At 39.9% G+C, this 22,227-nt stretch overlaps 2 protein-coding genes across 2 annotated transcripts in view; both read left to right on the plus strand.

Moving 5' to 3' along the window:
* Positions 1-11,594, plus strand: part of cabin1 (calcineurin binding protein 1) — a 29,063-nt gene extending 17,469 nt beyond the window's left edge. Inside the window, 8 exon segments of the mRNA XM_055161521.1 lie at positions 1,856-2,019; positions 2,111-2,207; positions 2,284-2,937; positions 4,383-4,457; positions 6,809-7,061; positions 9,130-9,363; positions 9,732-9,934; positions 10,227-11,594. Of these exon segments, the coding sequence (XP_055017496.1) occupies positions 1,856-2,019; positions 2,111-2,207; positions 2,284-2,937; positions 4,383-4,457; positions 6,809-7,061; positions 9,130-9,363; positions 9,732-9,934; positions 10,227-10,370 (1,824 nt within the window). The 3' untranslated portion in view covers positions 10,371-11,594.
* Positions 11,595-16,186: 4,592 nt separating this feature from the next.
* On the plus strand, positions 16,187-20,213 carry tbx16 (T-box transcription factor 16). Its single transcript, XM_020928228.2, has 9 exons — positions 16,187-16,905; positions 16,988-17,144; positions 17,242-17,344; positions 17,823-17,987; positions 18,402-18,548; positions 18,631-18,701; positions 18,792-18,880; positions 18,950-19,157; positions 19,572-20,213. The coding sequence occupies exons 1-9, from the start codon at positions 16,890-16,892 to the stop codon at positions 20,011-20,013; spliced, it is 1,398 nt and encodes a 465-aa protein (XP_020783887.2). The 5' UTR covers positions 16,187-16,889; the 3' UTR covers positions 20,014-20,213.
* Positions 20,214-22,227: the final 2,014 nt, after the last annotated feature.

Consider the following 22,227-nt stretch of genomic DNA (forward strand, 5'->3'; position numbering starts at 1 on the left):
GTGAGAGAAGGAAGGGAGGAGGGGGAAGAACTCTGGGGTCAGGGGAAAGCGAGCTGGAGTGCGTGGGTGTTTTGTTTTGAGATGGCAGGTTCTGAACGCAGCAGAGGAGCGGCTCAGCCTGTCTGTCAGTGGCACATTGAGCTCATAGGCACAGTTGACTGCTGCGCTCACTCTCCTCTCGCTGAGGCAATGGCCCTTCTCTCGAGGTTTTATGCTGTGTGGAGCTGTGCTTCCCGCTCTTCCTCTGCTGCCCAAACACCCAAATGCAACGCACACCGTGCTCTGTGTGCGTGAGGCTCTCTCTGGGTGGAGGCAATACCAAGGCTACTGGGGCCACTACGGCCAGCGGGAAACTGTCCAAAAGTACTGTCGAATAGGCATCGTGGTAGCTTCCTTTTGGTGATGGTGAGTCCTCCTCCCTTTGAGTCAAACTTTGGATTTTTGTACTATGTAGTTCTTAAAAAAAATATTGTTACACTGTAACACACTAAGCAGGTGATGCATGTATGTATACAAGTAAGTTTATATTTTATCTGTCAATAAAAATATAAAATATATAAGCAATTCCTGAATCTGATGGATACTGTGTTGCTTTAGTAATATGAAAATGTCACTTTTCTTTACTCTTCAGTTTTTGGGAGTTATTCCATATACACCTTTTGATTATTTTCACAACCTTTTAGCCCCCTTTTATGCAGGTTTAAATTAACTTTGCAAATACTGTAACCTTGTGTGCTACATGTGAAGTCTTCATCTCCTTGTTCTATTACTTTGATCATTACTCTGGTCATTCTCCAGACGATGGTTGTTACTGAGGTACTGACTATGTTGACTACTCATCTCAGGGTGTATTGATAGTATTTTCCTGTCAAAAGCGCAATATGCTTTATTTGTTTCAGTTCCAGTCTTAAATCTGCTTTAACTATGCTGTGGTATAATCTGTATAAAGCCATGGCTCTGCTTTCCCTAAACAGATTTACTGTGGTCAGATGATTCTCTGATGAAGAGCAACTCTCCTCCATTAGAGATGTTTTTCTAAGTGAGCAAGCCCACCCCCTCACCGTACTCGTCCTGCTCCTGTTAGAGGCTTTTGGTAATCTGTGCATCCAGTAGTTCAAACCACGACTATCCCTGGCTGATTGCATCATACATTTTGACATGACATTTTTTGGATTCTTATTCACATCAGGTAGCACTGGTCTCAACGATTCAAATGTTATGGCAGTTTATCACAAACTGTGTTTTGATTGACACATGTGTGCTACAGTGCTTTAGTCGCTCCAGCCTGATGGAGATTCTTAGCTGTAAGTGTTATATTTTATATCTTGTGCCTCTTCATGACTGCTCCAAGTCTTGCCCACCACCTGCGCTCCCAACAGTCTCTTCTGAGTACAGTGCTAGGCCTGGCTGGAGTTGGAGCACACATCTGACAGGAAAATGTGGCTTCTACATCAAAATGGCTTCATGCTTTCAGTGTGGATGCGTTTGTTGGCAGCCAGCCTTGTGGTCTGTTGCTTTGCCTGAACTGAACTGAGCTCTAATGAGGCTGCCTATCGTGTGCCCGGAGAGAAAGCACCCCATCCCTTACTCCTCTCCTCCTCCCATCTCCTCGGCATCTCCTCCTCATACCATCTCATTTTTCTTTGAATGCCATATTTTTTATCTGCTATTAAGCCATTCGATAACAGGTGTATCTAATTAATCATTTCTACCAACTACAGATCATGCAAGGAATCAAAATGAGGGACACAGTGCCCAACCTATTTAAAATCCCACCATAGAAAAAGTGCTAATAGAAACATCTTAATATGATGTTTTGGCATGCTAATGCTTAGGGCCTCTGTTTTATCTCCAGGGCATCTGGCGTATTCCAGTAGATGAGATAGACCGCCCTGGAAGTTTTGCATCTCATATGAACAGATCCATTGTCCTCTTGCTAGAGGTGCTGTATCAGCTAAAGGATCACGACACCCTGCTGAAAGTCTCTTTCATGTTGCAGAGGACCCCTGATCAGGGAAAGTAAGAAATTTTGCTTTTACTTTTATTGTAATTATAAGTGAATGTTCTTTCTAATGCCCTCATTTCATTTTCCTCATTGTTTTTCTTTTAGGAAGTATTTACGGGATGTTGATCGCCAAGTCTTGGCCAAGAGAGCATTTTTCCTAACAGTTAAAGTGTTGGAGGACAACCTGAACAGTCTCACAGGGGTGAGGAAGTGCACACACTGCTGTAATTGTCTGGTATGTATATGCTTCATGTTTGACAGCTTCTGTTTTCTCTCAGGTTTCAGAGCAGCTTCCCAAAGCGGCTGCCCCCTCCATGGGGGAGATGACCACGACTGAGTCATCCAACAAGGCCAGTTCAGAGGACAGTAAACATGGCCTACCCAAGAAGGCCGGACTCTCAGAAGGAGTATGCACTCCAGCCCCTGACAGTGGGCCTCAGGAGGCGTCCCAGGTCTCTAATACTGGAAGTAAGATTGAGGGCGACACAGGGAAGGTGGACTCTGTTGGGAATGAGATTCAGAGACATGCCCCTGAGGAACCCATGGATCTGGATTCTGGTCTCTGGAGAAAGAGTTCCACTGCCACAGACTCTCAGGGCAATAAGACAGATGTGGACATTAGTCTGAGCACAGCAGCACCTCAGCAGAAAGGCACTGACAACAGCCGTGCTCCAGAGCTGTCTCTGGAGGAGCTTAGCATCAGCTCTAGACAACAGCAGGTCCAGGCCTCTGCTCCCAAAGCCACAGCTGCCCCAGACCAGACGAGTTCACACAGGCCCAACCGCAAGAGGAAACTCATAGAGGATGTGGAGTCTGGAAAAACTCTTCTACTCAATGCTTACAGAGTGTGGCAGCAAGGCCAGAAGGTCATGACCTATGACCTGGGAAGCATAGAAAAAATCATGTCCGAAACATACATGCTTATGAAACAGGTAATCCCACGAAACAACCACCACATCAAGTTTATCTGCTTTGTAAGCAGCATAACATGAGCAAACATTTCCTTCTACAAAGCAGGTCAGCTCTCAAAATACATTTGGAAACACCCCTTTCAACAGAATTAGTAACATGACACCCTCTTGAAAAGTAGGTACTTTCCCTTCAAAACTAGGCAACATATTTGTCTTAGTCGTAATTTCTCTTTGAACCATAGATGAAACCTTTTAATGCTTTTCTGTAACATCATTGTTGATTTGGCAACTAGCTTGTATTTGAACACAGTTTGCACTGAAAAAAAAGACAGTAAAAATCTTCAAGCCCTTAGTATCATTAATATCACTGGTGCAGAGCTGCCAGCAGCTTATGAAGCCATATTGAACTCCAGATCAATGTTGGCCGTACACGGTGTCATGCTATTGCCTTTTTAATGACGAGGGAACACGTATTTTCACTGATGTACCCATTAAAGGGAGCAGAAGCCAGGAGCAGCTACAGCGTGTTTCCTGTCATCAAGTGGCTCATGCTATTAAAACGCCAGGGATTCTCCTGGAGAGCTGCTCCTGTACTGCTATGCTCTGGAGCAGCAGTTTTGTAGTTTACAACCTATCCATCTCAGCCATATTATGTGTCTGCATTAGCCCTGTATTTATGCTAATGGAATAATAAACAGGCTTTGCCTGATGAATAATGAATTCCTCCACAATAGAAATCCCTTTGTACATGCGCTTAATAATATGCCTCTCAATATAGCCCACTACATGCTTCTTGGTTCACCATCTAAGATGCAGTTTATGACTTGTGCAGCTCTATTGATTTGCGGAACTCACAAAAAAGGAAATGCCATGATTTTTGAAATGTCTTAAGCTTTACCAAAAATGGACACCTCTATAATGACACTTTAGAGAGAAAAGGGTGCATAGTTCATTCCCAAGTTATACCCTCTCTTTGAAGCTGTGTAAAATGACAAATAAACCATAACCATAATTGTACCTTTTCAAAAGCACAAAAGACACAAGAGACACGTTTTCAAAGTTCAGTTCATTTAAGATTGGTATTGATAGCTTGTATGTTATAGATAAATATACATTTTTCACCTGTACCACTTTGCATGTGGCTGTGGTGCAGTCTTTGAACTATTGTGCTCAAATGCCACTGTAGTGAACAGCTGTGCGGACAAGATTAGTTTAATGTATACTGTATCATGTTTTGTGGATAAGCTCCATCTCCCACACAATGTACATATGACAGCTTTACTCTAGATTTCCCAGAGCATCATCTGCCAGAATTGACAGATTTGATAAAGAGCTTTCACTTGTGTGAGCTGGATGTTTTGTTTTTTTTTAAATAATTATGGTATTGTAAATGATAACCACGTATCATTTACAAAGAACATTGCAAATTAAAATTGTAATCTATTGCTCTCTGCTTTTTGTGACAGGTTGATGAGGACGTAGCTTTGGACCAAGCTCTGAAGTTTTGCCAGATACAAATGGCAGCTTCTACCCAAAGACAGGTAATGACACAAATTCAAACTCTTCCATTTCAATGTAATATGTGTGAGAAATGCATACACCAGTTAGTCAGAACTGGCAACTGGCTAACCTGTTATGTCTTCATTGTTGTGGTTTACACGTTGGCTTGTTATTCTTACTGTTGATGTTTTTCTCATTTGGATTGCCACACCAAATACGGTAACTGAGTGGGTTAGTTTTTTATAGTTTCTTCTGGTTATAGTCAGTCTCTTAACTTATATTAATATGTGTACCTTGCTTTAGTATTTTCTCATATTAAATCCCCCTATGTTATCCATTAATGTGGCCTTTGAAAAAATCCATCTGCTGGTATAATTCACCTGTTCAGATATGTGTAGGGGAACTTCATGTAGTGGTAGGTAAACTCTGAAGACCAATATACCAGTAGAGCTGCAACTACTGATAAATTAAATTTTTTCTTTATTTTTACATTTTGACAAGATAAATACAAGCAAACTGGTTGTATTTTTCATAAGGGCTGCTTATTTTAGTAATCCAAAATATTTTATTCTTTTTTTGAGATTTTGGTTTAATAATGCCACTGTCTTGTACTTAAAGGTCTTTTGGCATTTGTCTGTATAGTCCAGATAAGGATAGTCAACTAGTCATAATTATTTTTCATCACAACCAGAACGACATAATATATAATGTTCTTTAGTTATTTCTATAATGGTGCCTTTACCTGCACATATTTTCGTTGTGTGTGTGTAATCATTTGTCAATTAATAAATTAGATGTTGACTTCTTCAATAATTGATTAGTCAGAATTGATCCAATTAGCTGGCACAGCCACTAAATAGGCGATGTGTAATCAGTCTCGTAAATAGCTCTGTTCTTATTCTTTTTCAATCTTTACTTGGTTTAGCTCATTTTATCTCTGGCCCTTCCCCACACCCCTCAAGCCCACACAGTCATCAAGGGTCTTTCTGCCCACAGCTGGTTGTCACGGAGATATTCCCCAAATCTCATATAATATCGCTCAATACAAAATAAATAAGTCACTTTGATTTATTTTCTGATAAACTGGCCATTGACTAACATCCCAGGGTTTCAGCTAATTCATGTTTTCCAATCCCACAATTTTATCATGTTGCATGTTTCCTTTCCCCTGAACTACTGTGTTTCAGCACTCGCTGATGAAGCTAAGGAGATGTTTTACTCACAATAGAGCCACTGTATCAATATAATGTAATAAATACAGATGTAAATGTAGAGGAAAAAAGAAAAAAAGCCTTTGAGCTTTTCAGACGTAGACGTAGTTGCACAATGCATCCACACGTCCTGTATCCAAGTGCTGTGATATGTTTTACTATTCAGAAAAGAAATGGAATGTGATGGCAAAACATCACTACTTCCATGTGTCTTTTTTCCAGTTTGATTTCCTCACTGTGGTGGTATCTTCTCAGGGATCCTCCCTCTCAAGAGTTATGCCCACTAGTCACTGTCTTCATAGCTAATGTTTAATTCATGACATAGGAATCATCAAAGCTGTGTAGTGCTGTGCACACTTGGCACTGCTCACTGTTGGACGGGAGGATCTAGTGCAGTGTTATTGGATGGTTAGTTTGTTTGTTTTTTGTTTGCTAATTCCCATGGGTCACTTCATCAGACTGTGGCTGATACTGGCTTAGACTATACCTCCCAGCAGAGTGCTGTGGAGCGTGACAAACACTGTTGATTCTGCGTCTGTCAAAGATCATTTACACTAATGTGGTTTTTGACAAATTAATATCTCTTTCAGTATCAACATTGACACAGAACTGTCAAGCAGAATATAATTTTCAGTGTTTAATTAGTGGCATGTGGTCGAGTGCAGTTCAGTTGAAGGCTATCTGTTCTGCTTGTACGGTGGGAGGTTATTTGTCAGACTTTCTTTTAATTTTAAGATGAAAAGTGGAGAGAGGCTTTGTTATTTCTTTTAAATGCCCTCCTCTGCGTTGCCATGACAGCGGCTGTGGGAGCAGGGCGTCTGTTGTCACAGGTTGTTTGTGCAGCTTTTGTGTTTATAAGTGGTCCTCAAAAGGACACCCAGGAAAGTGGCTCAGAGATGTAGAGGGGTGAAAGCTGCTGCAAGAGCAGCTCGCGAGGCTCTGAGCCTCAGAGCCTCAGAGCAGTGCTGTCAGGGTGGGCAGCAGTGGGCTGAATCAGGTGAATACTGCTGACGCTTAAGTGTGCAGTGGTCACGACAGGCTGTGTCTGTGCTCTGAGCGGTGCCTTTGGGACCTGGATAATCACCTCTGCAGTAGTGGACCAGAGTAGAGGACATTAGTGCCACAGTGGGACACTCCTGTTAGTTCTACCAGAACTGAACTCTGTTCTTCTGTGTCTCCAGCAGTCTTCTGCCGATGCCCCATCCACTCCAAAGTTCACCAAGGAGCATCGTGACATCTTCTTCCCTGCGTCGCTGCCTACGCCTGTCCTGCTCAGCCACAGCACCTGCCACCCCCTGTCCACTCCAGATCCAGCCAAAGTGGTCTATGAGCCCCTGAATAAGCTTCCCAGGACCCCCGCTCCGGGCTTCCACGAGCAGCACAGGAGAACAGCAGGGCACCCGACTGCAGCTATGGCCTTCCTGCCACACACAGGTACTCCTTTTTTTTTTTTTTTTTCTTTTCCTTTCTTTTCTTTTAAGAAACAGTTATTTTACTTGGCGTCCTTCCACTGGCACTGTATAATCTGTGGTCTCTTTAGTGACCAGCAGGGGGCTCTGTTGGTCTTCTTTCCCTGTTACATAATGGACTCTGGCTGTTAGTTTGCCTTTTCGGTTTTGTCAGCTTCCTAAACAGTGCTTTTATTTAATTTTTTGTGCTCCAAAATGTGTCTCCAATTATGCCTTCACCCTAGTTGTTTTTTGGAGTTGCATTCTATTTTTTCATTTTTAATTTTAATGTTTTCTTTATCTGATTAATAAATAAAATATAACACAGTTTACCTTCAAGCATGATTTCTCTGAAGAACCTGTTTTAAAACCATACATGCTCACAAAATATAATTAAAATTTTAATAAATGAGTCATAAGTGTGTGTACTTTTTGTTCAGATTGAGCATTTATAATATAATTTGGAATGGGCTGACTCACCATAGCCTCAGGTCTGCCTCCAGACCATCTGACCACTTTTCATTGTCTTACATTATAATGCGTTACAGACACCACAGTGTTTAAGGACTCATCTTTGTTGTGGGAAACCCTTTTTCTATTTAAATACTGTAAGCCCATTTGAATTCATAGTTGCATACATCATACTGGTAAGCATCAAGCCCACTGTGACTGAGTGTTATGTAACAGTTACCTAGCAACACACTGAGCATTCATAATTTTTTATTTCATACCTGCTAAGTAAATCTAAGCTATAGTAGTCTGTACATTTTATACAAGATGTGCATAAGTAACATGTTTGTCTCCGGATTGAAATTTAGTTGAAGGCATGGATCATTATGCTTTATAAAATGTGTCCAAAATAAATTACATACACATTGCATTGCTCATAGGCATAGTCAAGAAAATTAAGTGAACAAGTCGAGATCACTTATCGAGAAGAGCAACAGCCCCTGCAGTTACTAAAATGATGTCCCTACCATTATTAGGCCCAAGCATCACAAGCTGCCAAAGGGCTTATTAGTTGTAGCCAGACTAAGGCTACGTCCACATGACAACGCTCCTGGATTTTTTTCTTTTTTGCGTCCACACACATGCCGGATCAGTAAATATTCACATCCACACAACAACGGAGCACTGAGTGAAAACGATATAATACATCTGCCACACCTGTATGTGGTGCTGTTAACAATGATGATATTTAATAATGCAAATCTCATCACCGTTTTTTAAACTTTAAGGTAAGTTAGCCTCTTTTAGATGTATCCCAGAAATATAGCTGTTTTGTTTTGCAAAAGTTAAACATAAGTCACAGAAAGAACCCATATATTCCACTGAGTCCTGTCCTTTAGTCCAACAGAAGCTGAACCCCATCAGCGCACAATAGCAACCTGTTTTGTGCGCCCTTAGTTTATGCAAATTTGCCATGCAATTTTAAGTTTTGTTTCTGTAAAATGTATACAAATATGCACAAAGCTGTGTGGATAGGGAAGGCTTGCGGACACAGAAACAATGTATCTGGACGCAGATTGTTTCTGATACGGTGATATGGTGATATGGTGATACGCGGATTCGTTTCAGTGTAAACGTAGTCTTTGTTATTGATCCGTGTGCGTAATTTGTGGTGCGTGTTGTTAGTATTGCCACTAGCAGCCTGGCTCGGTTGCTGGGTGATGGGAGCAGCTCCGTAGGCTACACCTGTCCTATTTTGGCGAGGCTAGTTTGAGGGCTGCAGGCTTCGCTGCATCAGAGGACCCTAGAGATGATGGGATTGTGGCGTGATCGTTTTCTAAAAGCAGCAGTTTGCTTGCCCACCCGAAATGCCGGCTCGAAAGGACGAAAGGCCAAAACGAATACAAACTGCTCCGTTTCGACCAAAAAACGTTGTCGTGTGGACGGCCCCTAAAAAGCAAGTGTATATTGTTACACAATTAGGTGTATGATAAAGGGGTGAGATCATTGCTGCTTGCGGCTTACTATGTACTGCCCTGAATTATTTCTGCAGTAAATGTGTATAATACTTTTATAATGTCATTTATCCGATTTGTCTGTCAAAGCAGAGGAGAGGGAGGAGCACTCAGAAGGCTTAGCATACCGGCAGCAGGAGTCCCACCTGTGCCAGCAGATGAAACTGGCCTCTGTCTCCCCAGGACAGGACTCTGCAACATCCACAACAGCATCCAAAACAGCATCCACAACAGCATCCACAACGGCACCCACAACAGCGCTCACAGCAGCAGCCTGGTTCAGTGAGGAGATCCCCACATGTAGCACCACACAAGTTTGTACAGGTATGGGGAAAATATCCAAGAGAAATGTTTACATAGCTAGCTCAATAATACCTGTAATCCAAAGAGATACTAAAGGTGTACTGTGTAACTCTTCTGGTACATGGTTCTCCGCATATTTTCTTCCATGGAGATTTTTTCAAGCTAAAAGTTACTGCAGCTTTTAACATGTACACAAAAACATGCACTGACATAAGGACAGAATGACTATTCTGAGTAGATAAAAATGTATTTGATGCAAACCAAGAAAGAAAGCAGTTTTAATTTCTTTACAAAATGCTCGAACAGTTTATGTTCTCCTGAGAAATAATGTGCCTCTTTAGATGTTACATATCCAATTCTTACCTGAATCTTCTCTTTCTCCTCCTCAGACCAGCAGCAGTATGCCAGCAGTGACCTGTCAAAGCTTCCAGACCCAAGCCGAATCCGCTCCCGTGTCCCTCCGAACATGCCAAAGCTCTTCATCCCCTCCACCGTCGCAAAGTTCCCCCCAGAGATCACAGTCACGCCCCCCACACCCACCCTGCTCTCCCCCAAAGGCAGCATCTCAGAGGAAACCAAACTCAAGCTAAAGGTAAAGACTGTTGAACTTATCATATCTGCTAGGTAATAGACATACTGTTTTACAGTTTTAAAAAATTGAAAAGAGGGAGCTACTGTTTCTGTCAATGTTCATGTTAGCCAATGTGACTTTTTGAAGCAATACAACTTATTTGACAATATAAACTTTCACAAATGTGCAGCTTTATACACCATCATACATAGGCAGTTATAATTAAAGCATAATTTGTAAACTGGGGCTGGACAATATTTTGCAAACTAACGGCTAACAAAAATTGCCCCTTGCTGTTTGTACTTTTGAACAGAATGTGATTTTGGCGTCTCAATCGGCCGCCACGGTGAAGAAGGACACTCTGACCCAGCCGGCACTTGAGGTCCAGGAGACGTCCAGCCAGGAGTCGTCTCTGGAGAGCGAATCTGATGAGGAGGATGACTACATGGACATCTGAGCCCCACTGTAACTCACACTCATGTTATTCCCAAAGCTTCATCTGACCGACATATCAAAACCAACCACTTCAAAGGCCCTTTCCAATGATGGAGTCCTCGTAAATTAATGAAATAAATATGTATCACTGTTCAAGTTGTGAATCAGTTCTGCTGTTCCCAAATGGCCATAACAAATCAGAGGCCTACAAGCACACAGTAAGTTGATGGGGCACATGTTTTAGACCAGCCCTTCTACTTATGTCCAATCTTGGGTCTAATTACTTACAATCATAATGTCATGAATCATGTTTCTCCTTTCATATGTACTTGGGACTTGCACAAGGACTATTCAGGGTAGCTCCCCCTGTGTTTGGACAGGATGTACATCATTTTGGTGCCTCTATGGAATAAATCTTTGAAGGATCGTGGACCTAGTCTCCTCTTGGACTCTTTCCTTTCAGCATGATAAATTTGTCTCCCAGTATTTTTCATGATGATGTACAAACTGAATTTTGAGTGTATCTGTCAAGCTTTCAGACCACTCCTCGACTTGTAGCAAATTGGAAATGTTTACATTTAACATTTGTTCTTCAGTCCTCACTTGAGCTTTTGCTGTTTTTGTACTCCACTTGTAATATTTGTCTGATATATTTTTGTGCATTTGTAGCTGCAAGACTTTTTCCAGGTATGAGTCCTGCCACCAGCACTGATTTGACTGATATGGTTTGAGTAAATTAGCTTTGTACATATCATTAGCTAAATGTTTTTTCACTCTGTTTGGCTTTAACGTGTGAGTATAAGGCGCTGTGCATGTGTAAGAGGGCAAAGGTCATTCAATTCCTTTTTTCTGATGCAGCGTTTCCTGAGTTCATCGGAATTGACTGAAAGTGCATGCTCCTCTCATTTGAAACTGTCTCAATCAACTAACTCAGCGAAGACAACCGAATGTTTTTACAGATTGTTTTGTATAAAAGGAAAGATATATACTCATAATGTATCTGGGAGGCCATCTGAATAATTTTATAGAAAAGGGCACAGATTAACAATTGTGAAGTATGACCCTTAATATGTCATTATTTTTCTTGTTGTACTAAAATTTTCTATTGTTGCTGAGTTTCTGGGATGTACGCGATGAAGATGTAACCGGGTCAGCCTCCGCCCCCACTCAGCTGGAGGGGAATTGTTCTGTCTCGATTGAATGCATTATAGATGTCAAACCAAAAATATATTTGAGAAACACTGAGGTTTTCTGTGTGCTGCTTCAAAGTAAACACAAATAAGCACAAAATGTTTAATCTCCACTGGGATCAAGCTAAAAAAATAAATAAGACTTGCACTTGCAAAGTTTACTCTTTAAAGACAAACTTCCTGAGTCAAAAAAACAAAAAAAAAAAAAAACACTTATGTGACACTGAACTTTTCCTAAAATGAAATATGAATATTATGCCATTTTTGTAACGCTTTTAACACATTTGTCGTATATTGTTTTGTTTTTTATGAAAATATAAATAATTACACATGCGGATAAAAACAGGAAGGATAGAAATTACTGAGTGAGTCAAATGCAGTAATTGACTAATAAGATCTTAGTTAATCCAAACCTGCTATAACCTCTTCGTATGTGCTGTCAGACCACCCTGGTCCACATTGGCTCTGTGCTCAAAGGACTCGTCCTTCGGTGTGAAGTCTGTGACACGAGGGAAGTCATTAGTCTTCATTAGCCACTTCCAGGAGCTTCTTATGAAGTGCTGTGAAGTCGTCATCTGCCCCTTTGCCGATCAAGCTCAACATGCAGGTTTGTTTTCCTAAGCACGAGGCTGAACCAAATGTGAGTGCAGCCCTTCTGCTGCTGCCTGCCTGTGAGAGCAGTGTCATGGACCCATCTCCTAACACAAAAAAATAATACTCCACATCATGCATAAATCACTGTAGGGTAAATACAAAGCTATACTGAAATTAGATAGAAAAATATGATTTGTTGTAACCACACCAAAATTGTATGCCATCACTCAGATGACATTATGTAAAATACATTTCACAATTCAATCATTTCACAATTCAATCACACAGAATCATTACATGATTCTGTGTGAGAGAGAAAGACAAAACTCCATCAATTGTAGTTCTAGCTTTGACAGATATGTGAATAAATTCACATATTTATGAAAATGCTGTTATGTTTATGTGTCTTGATACATGATAAAGCAAAGTGCAGAGTGCTTGGAACACTGAACAGTTACTAAAGTGGGCAAATATTATTTTTCAATTAAAATAAGACAATGCAAAAACACTGACAAAATATTGCAGAATCTATTCCTTTGAATTCAGGCAAATATTTGAATCTTAAACAGGATGTTTTATGATACTGTCCAGTCTTGAGAATTTGCAACCAATAAGACATATACACAAACCCCTGAAAGTGGCCAATTAAGCATCAAAAGGGCATGGTGCATGGTTAATGTGGGCGAAAGGTGTGAGATTTCTCGTCAGTCCACTCCGGGGGCTCTTTATGGGGCTGCTGCAGAGCCGTCTGATCCCCAGCCCGGGCTGTATATTGGCAGCTGTTAACTGTTGTGCGCTTAAAGCAAATGGCCACAGACAGTGACACCTGGGAGCGAGGGACAGTGCTGCCTCAAGGTGAAGTGTGGTAGGCACATAGACGACAGCCCGCGGCACACTCATGTCACTGGGGCTCAAATTTAGACACATTTAGAATAGCTCCACACTTCTCCACTGTAATAAAATAAATATCCAATTAACTGTATTATAGCAAATTAAGAAATTACCATGGTGATTATAAAATAATTTTAAAAAGCATATTCAAATTATAGACTTAATAATAATTTAACCAGAATCTCTCAATTGTACTCTACTCCATGAAATGATCAAATGTTTTGCAAATGGAGAATTTATTCCCTTTTGAAATACATATGTTTGTATTTTACAAGCAGAGTGCCTTGCCCAGTGTCAGTATATGCTGATGTATAAATGAGCGCGACAACAAAGGGAAATGAGCCCACTATGCTACAATCTGTGTTTACAGCATATGTTCATTTAACACACACATTTTTACAAACATTAAGCTACATGAGTACCCATAGTTTGATCATCATAATTAACTCACTATACTATACTGTTTTATTATACCCATAATTATATATTCTGTATATTGTATAGTGGGGGCAAAGTTTCAAAAATAATAATAACAGTAATACATTATATATATATATATATATATATATATTATATTATATATATATATATTTATATATATATATATATTATATATATATATATTTATATATATATATTTATATATATATTTATATATATTATATATATTTATATATATATATATATATTATATATATATATTATATATATATATATATATATATATATATATATATATATATATATATATATATATATATATATATATATATATATATATATATATATATATATATATATATATATATATATATATATTTATATAGCCCTTTTCACACTCAAATATGCTGTACAGAGTATACAATTAAAAAGAATACATATAATAAAAAACAAGGTAATCAGACAAAATATAGGCATGATTTAAGAGCAGGTTAGACATTAAAAGCTGTTCTGAATAGGTGGGTTTTGAGCTGTACTGGAAGGTCTGTACTTAGATAAACAATATTTCAGGTGTTCTCAGGTAACTTACAACTTCCCCCTGAAGCATTATCCATTTTGGACTGCCCTAGGCTCAGTTGCATAAGTCTGTCTGCTCCTCTCTTAGGCTGTAGTCTCAAGGCAGTGTACTGAGGCCATGTACCAGTCACAGCTGTCACCTCTGGGACTAATGCGTAATGGGATCGACACTGCTGCTGCTGGAATGTACACCTCTGCTCTGACACCCCTACTCATGTCATTTGCAAGTTTAACATCCGAATGAACTGTTTCAAATAGCATTTTAGTAACATCAAAGGCTGCATGAGACCTTCTCCTTTCTACATCTGCATCCTGCACTGTGCAGATGTCTTGACTGTTTATAAAAAGCTATGGACATTGCAAATATCAAAACAGAAAACTCGAATCTTAATATAGAATATAGATGCCAAGGTGGTCAATGGCATTAGCAAATAGTTTCAGGATAAAGCACTTAACATTTTCTGGAGATAATTAAAATTCAAGAAAATAGGCAACATCTTAAATTTGATTAACTGAATAAAAAGTAAGGATTGCTTATTAAGTTTCCTATCATGTTGGGACTGTATTTCTTTCCTGTACTAACGCTATCTTTTCAGCTACATACTAAGTGACAGAAGCCACACTGAAGCTGCGATTCATAACTCTCTGACAACAGTTGGCTCACATAAGGCAGAGGAAACACTTGTTCAAGGCCAAAGTTGTGCCTCTGAATTGACCCTCATGAAGTGTGATTCCTGCATCGGGACTTTTAACACGCCTTGGCCATAAACACAGCTCTCTGCATCTTTAAGTGCATCATTATGTCAGTGTTACAATGCTTTTTGTTGTACATCGACTGAACGTTTTAACCAGTCAATACTTTCACACAGTCCACTTCACAAAGGGACTGCTGAGACATCAAAACACAGCTCTGCCTTGTGCAGCATCTGCTGCCAATGTCTTACCCAGTCATATCCTTATGATTGATTCCAAGGTAATAGTTTGTACTGGGCTTTGCCATATAACAATATAAAAACTTGGATGTTTTTAAGTCAAGTATTTTACATTAAAACAAAAAAATAAAAATTTCTCATGGAAACCTGTTATGAAATAAGCACTAGTTCAAATGAGCTCTACCATGATAGATCCTAGATCCACTTCCTTGTCCTGGCCCACGTTTTAATTTTCCATTTTCTGACAAACAGCATCTGAAGTTTATCATATTTATTCTGACCTATCCACTGGGAGTCAGTGTGATGTGTTCACTGTGCACTATACAACATGCAATAACCCTTACTCCAACAGTGGAAGTAGCATTGATGTTGTAAGTGACTGAATGAGACATGAAAGATGCATTAATTCTGATCTTTAAAAGGTGCTTGAGCGTTCCTTTTTAATCTATATGCTAATGCCTGTAATGTTGTTTTGTCTTTGTTTGTTTTTTAGTGACATATCATCGGGACAGATAGCCCTGGATGGCCCTGGATGTGGATAGGACACTTGTATTTCCTTATCACCCCCCTCCCTCCCTTCTCATCCCATTGAAGGCATACTTGGCCCTGTGGTGCTAACTGGCTGTTAATTGCTGGCCTTTACACAGGACTTTCTCCACATGTAGAAACCAGCTTCTTCAAGGGAAACAGACCTAATGAGATTATCTATCAGAGCAGTAGTCTGTCTAGACACCGAATACACAACCCCTCCCCTGTCCCCTGCACCTCTACCCTGCCCCAGGAGGCCCCAGGTGAAAGTTACCTGCAGATGATACAGTGCATGTTATCATTAGACCATTATGGCTTTACTGAGCTTCTCACCCTCTGCCATTTATTAGATACAGGGATGTAGAATGGGGAAGTGCATCCTTGATAGTAAAAATAAAACTATTAAGCACGCTTGTTTGCATAAAATTCAAATTTTAATTTTAATGTCAATGTCAGTGAATAAAATTGAGAGCAAAATTATTAATAGCAATAGCTGTTTTTTATTTAGTTTTTAAAGAAATATTTTACAACTATATTTAACTTTGTCAAATAACAAACTTATTTTTTTCAAGGAACTTATTTGAGCTTCTAACAACAGAGGGATTATTTGAATAATGAATATACATTTTATGCCAGTAATTTACTAATTAATAAAACTTAAAGTATTCAGTCCTGGCTGTAGTTGCAGATCAAAAACTCTCTGGCTGAATATATACACATTTTACATGCAACTCTTATTAATGTGGGGGAATTCACTTGGTTGATAATGTGTTTAAATTTGTTTTTAATTTGTGTCTCCCACTTTTGTGAAAATCAGCAATATTTGCCATTTACCTCATTGCACAAAGCCACTAAATGTTGTTTCCAGTTTGGTGAAGCCTGTATGTCAATGGTAAGTACACATACAGTGGTGCCGCCAAGGGGCCTCCTTGACTCTGCATCAGGGAAGTGCATGGTCCATATTTGTTTTTAAAGTCTCTTAGCAGTTAATAAACATGCATTTCCTCCAGTTGGTCCTTCCTGTTGGGACGGTATCAAGGCTCTGTTAAGTCTCTTTGATTTCCAGTGCCCTCCAATCACAGCAGGGGACCGACTCATCAATGTGCCACTTCAAAGCCTGAGAATGGCTCTACTGGCCCCGCCCACATTGGGAGTCCCCTTAAAAGTCATGGTCGCCCCATCCTGGAGGACCAAGCACCTCTGACACAAGTGGCACTAGGACAGGCCCTAATAACATCTGATTAACCTTTGGCTTTTGGATATTTGCTTCTTCTACAACCAGGAAACTACAAGAGAGTGAAACATTTGGATATTTCTATACTTGGATACTTTTACTAATTCTTCTCCTTTTTACTGACCTTTTTCACATTTTACTGCGTTCAGTGGAAAATGCAGCCCATCAGAGGTAAGCCATGTTCACCGTACTCCTTGCTTTTAAAACATTTTTATTTTCTTAGTCTATAACAAAAGTTTCTTTTGCCTCTTAGATCTTAAGCCTAACTTCACTGGCCCACCTCCAGCTTCCATGGCGGCTGGTCCTGATGCCTATCTCCAAGGCAACATCAGAATGACCCTGGAGGATCCTGAGCTGTGGAAGTCCTTTCATGAAATAGGAACTGAGATGATCATCACTAAACCTGGCCGGTAAGATGACTAAACTGCTTACATTTGGCTTGGTTCAAAAAAGTTCAATTAAATCCAACAATGTAAATGAACAAATATTGACCTGTGTTGTTTGCAGGAGGATGTTTCCACACTGCAAGGTCAACATCTCCGGCCTCATCCCATGTGCCAAATATATTCTACTGGTCGACATGGTTCCTGAGGATGGATTCAGATACAAAGTAAGACATGGCTACAAAAATAATAATTTAACCATATTTAAAACTTTATTTATTGGTCTTTTATATATTGGTTAAAATAGATATGTGTTTGCATGTAATAGTAATTCTAGAAAGAATAAACTAGAAAATGTAAGTAAGTTTAATAGTTTAAATAGGAGTATAACTATTTCATTCATAAAATGTAGACTATTGCAAATGAGCTAGTGACACCCCAAGTGGTCAGTCAGTCAGTACCCCAGACGCCCCATGCCCCCCCTTGTCTTGACAGTGGACATCAAAGGGGTGCTATCTCTTCCTGTTTTTTTATCCCTTGCTGGGAACCTACTGTACCAGACCCTATCTCTGTGGGAGTCCCAGGCCAACCGTCGCTCTCAGCTCCTGCCCTGTCTACTGTAGTGTCATTGTGAGAAGCAGAAGAAATCACTTTTTCCCCAGTAACAGATTAGCCTAACAGTGTCCAACTGTGTGCTTCCTCTAGTGGAATAAAGACAAATGGGAGGTGGCAGGCAAAGCGGAGCCCCAGCCGCCGTGCAGGACCTACCTCCACCCAGATTCCCCAGCCCCCGGGAGCCACTGGATGAAGCAGTCTGTATCCTTCCTCAAACTAAAGCTCACCAACAACACACTGGACCAGCATGGACATGTAAGGAAGCCAATTTCAACTGTTTTCAATTGACACCACCCTTCTGATATTAAATGCCAGTTTAGTACATAATAGAATATATTTAGGAGACTTACTCATTGAAGTGTCTTGAACCTGTTCATCAGTTGTTGAAATTGTGCTAAATATTAGTTTTTATTTCAAGACTAAATTCCAAATGCTTCTCTCACCCAGTAAATATGACAATGAAAATTTAACTACATATACTATTTGTAAAATAATTGTACAACAGCCACAGTAATAATTTGATTTTCACTGTCCCTAATATGTGCACTTAAAACACATGAGATGAACTTGCTATTACGAGGTGATATACCCAACAAATATTTACAGTTCTGCATTATAACGTGAACAGCCATTTTCATGCTCATTATGTAATTTTTTTGTTTTGTTTAGATCATTCTGCACTCTATGCACCGCTACTATCCCCGCTTCCACATTGTCCAGGCTGATGACCTCTTCAGTGTGCGCTGGAGCGTGTTCCAGACCTTCACTTTCCCCGAGACCTCCTTCACAGCAGTCACAGCCTACCAAAACACTAAGGTCAGACTCACCTCCTCTAAACCATTAAACCTGACTTTAAAACATACGTGCAAGATTTTGACCATGCTTATGTTTTGTACAGATCACCAAACTCAAGATTGATCACAACCCCTTTGCTAAAGGATTCCGAGATGAGGGCACCAACAAGAAAAGGTGTGTATTAATTAACATTTCAATAAACATGCGCATTCCTTGGATCTTTTTAAATTTAACTGAATAAGTAACATTGCTATTTGTCTATAGACGTGCAAACAAGAGCCCAGATAGTGCAGAGAAGAAATCCAAGATGACTGACATGTTGGCACGAGACTCTGAGGAGGACAGCCAGCAAGGTATGTGACACACTCAGTAAGTAGATTCATTTGTTATATTTTACACCGGTCTAATCTAGTTTTCTTCAGACTTCTGCAGGCAGTCTTTTGATAGTTTTGATGGTGAAGAGGTGGACAAGCGGAAGGAGGTGGAGCCTGTGAAAGAGGAGACTTACTCCCCCTGGGCAGCAGATCGGGAGCACAGCGTCAGGACAGAGTCTCCAAATGGGGCAGATACCCGGGACATGTATAATGCAGAGCAGCTAGTACCGGCTCCTGCTTCCTACCAGCCCTACAGGTGAATATGTTTAAATGATGTATATCAATGTAAACTGAAGGGGAAGTTGAGTTGCCAAAATGTCTTAAATCATTTCAGTCGTGTATTCCTCAGTTATACTGTTATAAGTAGTAGTAAATTGTTCCCTCCATTCTAAGTAGTTCTTGGATATTTAGGTTTAAAGTTCTGACCACTCATAGAGCACAATAGTTTTTTGCTCATATAAGCCTACAAATGCACCAAATCATACATAATTTACATAGTTTACAGAGGGTAGAAAAAAAAAAGAGTTATCTCCAAATACTTGCATCAGTGTTACAAGTATGGCTGTTGATGTAATACAAAATAGAATAGAAAACCAAATAGCCCACCAAACACCGTCATCACGTATTTTTAAATTTTCTCCATTAAACATAATTACTTTTTTCTCTCAAGGTTCCACGAGTATTCTGGCAAATCCGTCTCGCCCTCTTCCACTGCTGGTAGAAGCAGCGTTGGCTTGGGACGTTTTGAGCCAAGAGTCCCAGATGTTGCCACTGTTCCGGACCATGACAACTCCAAAGCTGCCAGACCACAAGATATGGTTGCTTCCTCTTCCTCCTGTGCTCCTCAGAATCTACCCCAGGACTATACGGGCGTTCTCAATATGACCATGGCCCAAGCTGGCAAACCTGGCGTGATCGGACACCCCATCTACAACCCCTATGGCACAGCGGAGCAGCCATTGGCACAGTGGAGCAACACAGCACCATCTCAATACCCAGCGCCCCATCACCTGACAGCAGATTACCCCACACAAGCGGTGCACCCTGGGTACCACCATAGCAACGTGGCAGAGTGGAGCCAGTACCCTCTTTTCTCCTATTCCTGCTGGTGAATGAACACTGGAAGTCAATGTGTTTGCAATGTCTTGGAAAAGACTGAATTTACTGATGCTACTGTGCACAAAAAGGCTCGCTAAGAAGACGGTGCATGCCCAGGACAGAAGCTAGAGGCCGGTCATAGCAGAACAGTTCAGGAGTCAGAACGGATGTGGTATGTGCAAATAGTGCTTTACTATGAAGTATGATTGTCTAATTGTGGTCTATTTATTTAGTATTTCAACTCATTTCAGGTGTAAATATTATTTTTATAAAACAGATCAAGTTAAGTGTGCAATTTAATTCTGTCTGCAACTTGTGATGTGATTTGAAAATAAAACTGAAAAAAGTCAATTTGTGTGTATTTATTTTCTGTAAAAAGCCATTAGGTGATATTTCCTCCTTGAATCAGTCAAGAAGCAACTGGTATTTTTAAAAATCTCTCCTAATTGTTTGATTCTGTGTTATTTTGTTAATGATTTGATGAGTCCAGCGTGTATTAGAACATTTTCCTTGACCAGGGGACCAAGTTGGCAGCGCATTTGCAGCCTGTTTACTGTATTAATTACAATGATTACTATTAGATTGGAAGGTCATAGGGCTACTGGTTTCAATTCCCTTCCAATTAGATGTTTCACTTTGAGCTAGGGGGGTACCCAAAGAATACTGCTCATGTTTACCTACAACATCATAAAGAACAACACAACTCACTTTCTCCATCTCAATGATCTTTAAAAAGCATGAAAACGAGGGGCGTTTCATTGTCTTTCAACTGTGACTGAAGCCATCTCCTCCAACCTTTGTGGCCTATGAGCTGTTAATGATCATTGGGAAGTACTGGGGGAGGGGGTGATTGTTTGTATTCCAGCTCATTACCATTTAAGACATTTTTAGAGTGTAGCATCCTTTGACTCCTAAACAATTCACTAATGATAATGAGGTAAGGGCTTGACTGAAGATATATATCTACAGTTTTAATAATTTGTGTTATGTTAGAAATGTGGTGGTCAATGTTTGTTGGTTAGGAGAATAAGTTTGATGAGAGTGAAAATGAAACAGATAAAGCTGAATTTACCTGCTTACAACCTGATGACCTCTTTCTGAAGGGAGGAGTATCCCTAGGTCTGGGACACACAGAGTGTACTTTGTTCATAAAGCTACACATTCTTGTTATGTGTTTTATATTTTAAGTGGAGATGCAAGTGTAGGGTGCATATTCTATTCAAAATACATATATAGAGAGGTGCATGTTTGAATGACCATGAGAGACCTCTGGCATGGTCTACCCCTATCTTGCCCTTGTTGTTTGTGAACAGTATACAGAATAGAATTGTATACAAAAGACTGTATGCAAATATTTTATATTCTGGAATGGATTTAAATTGGGATTAACAACAATATTTTGGCAAATGGTAGGCACTCAGATACATGTAATGTCTGAGCTTGGTTAGAAATTATACATTTTACATAATCATTTTTAAAATAATAAACCACAAATCAATGTTAAACCTAAGGCCCCATCATAAACATACCTAGAGTGTTTTGTTTCATTCACAAATTTAACACACAAATACTGCTCTCTTCTTCTTCTACTTCTTCTTCTTCTCTCAGAAAACAAATATAACATTCTGTTCCACCTTGTTAGGTCATGTGGTTATAGGAAATGCTCCACTGTGTTTTTAAACCACCCATACATCTTCACCAGTATATTTAGATAATTTAATCCATGGAATTGCCAGTCTCTACTGAACTAAAGGTAAAGGCAGCCGTTAACTTGAAAACTACCTTTTCATTGCTGTGATAACTGGACAAAAAGCCTTACATTGAGCTGCAGTTGGACATCTAAGTGCATGACATTTGTGTTAAGTATCCCCAAGGTGGCCCTATCCTGAATAAAAAGGGTCCAATATAAAACCCAGTAATGGAATGGTCCTAAGTGTCCAGAGTCAGTGGCAGCAGGCCTGGTGGGGTATATGTCTGCACAGGAGGAAAAGGGAGCTGGCACTGCAGTGTGAAAGCGGGCTGAGGGGACTAACAGCTGCTCATGAAAAAGCTTTAGACACAAGCTGCATAAAACTAAAGCACCAAATGGAAAGGAACTCAGAGAGACTACAAAAACATGGCCACAAGGCAACAAAGTCAATACGCACAGCAATTGGTTGGGAGTATCTGAAGTGATTGGTTAGTTGGTTACTACCAGTGTTGTTACTACATAAATACTGAGTTGAATG

This window comes from Boleophthalmus pectinirostris, unplaced genomic scaffold, assembly GCF_026225935.1.
Source record: "Boleophthalmus pectinirostris isolate CB_2022bp ecotype Guang Dong unplaced genomic scaffold, ASM2622593v1 HiC_scaffold_4, whole genome shotgun sequence".
NCBI lineage: Eukaryota > Metazoa > Chordata > Actinopteri > Gobiiformes > Gobiidae > Boleophthalmus > Boleophthalmus pectinirostris.

What these genes read in the sequence shown, in the direction of transcription:
- tbx16 (XM_020928228.2), top strand. An exon ending in GAGGGCACCAACAAGAAAAG is followed by an intron (nt 18,702 to 18,791) that starts GTGTGTATTAAT and finishes ATTTGTCTATAG; the next exon opens with ACGTGCAAACAAGAGCCCAG. An exon ending in GCTTCCTACCAGCCCTACAG is followed by an intron (nt 19,158 to 19,571) that starts GTGAATATGTTT and finishes TTTTCTCTCAAG; the next exon opens with GTTCCACGAGTATTCTGGCA.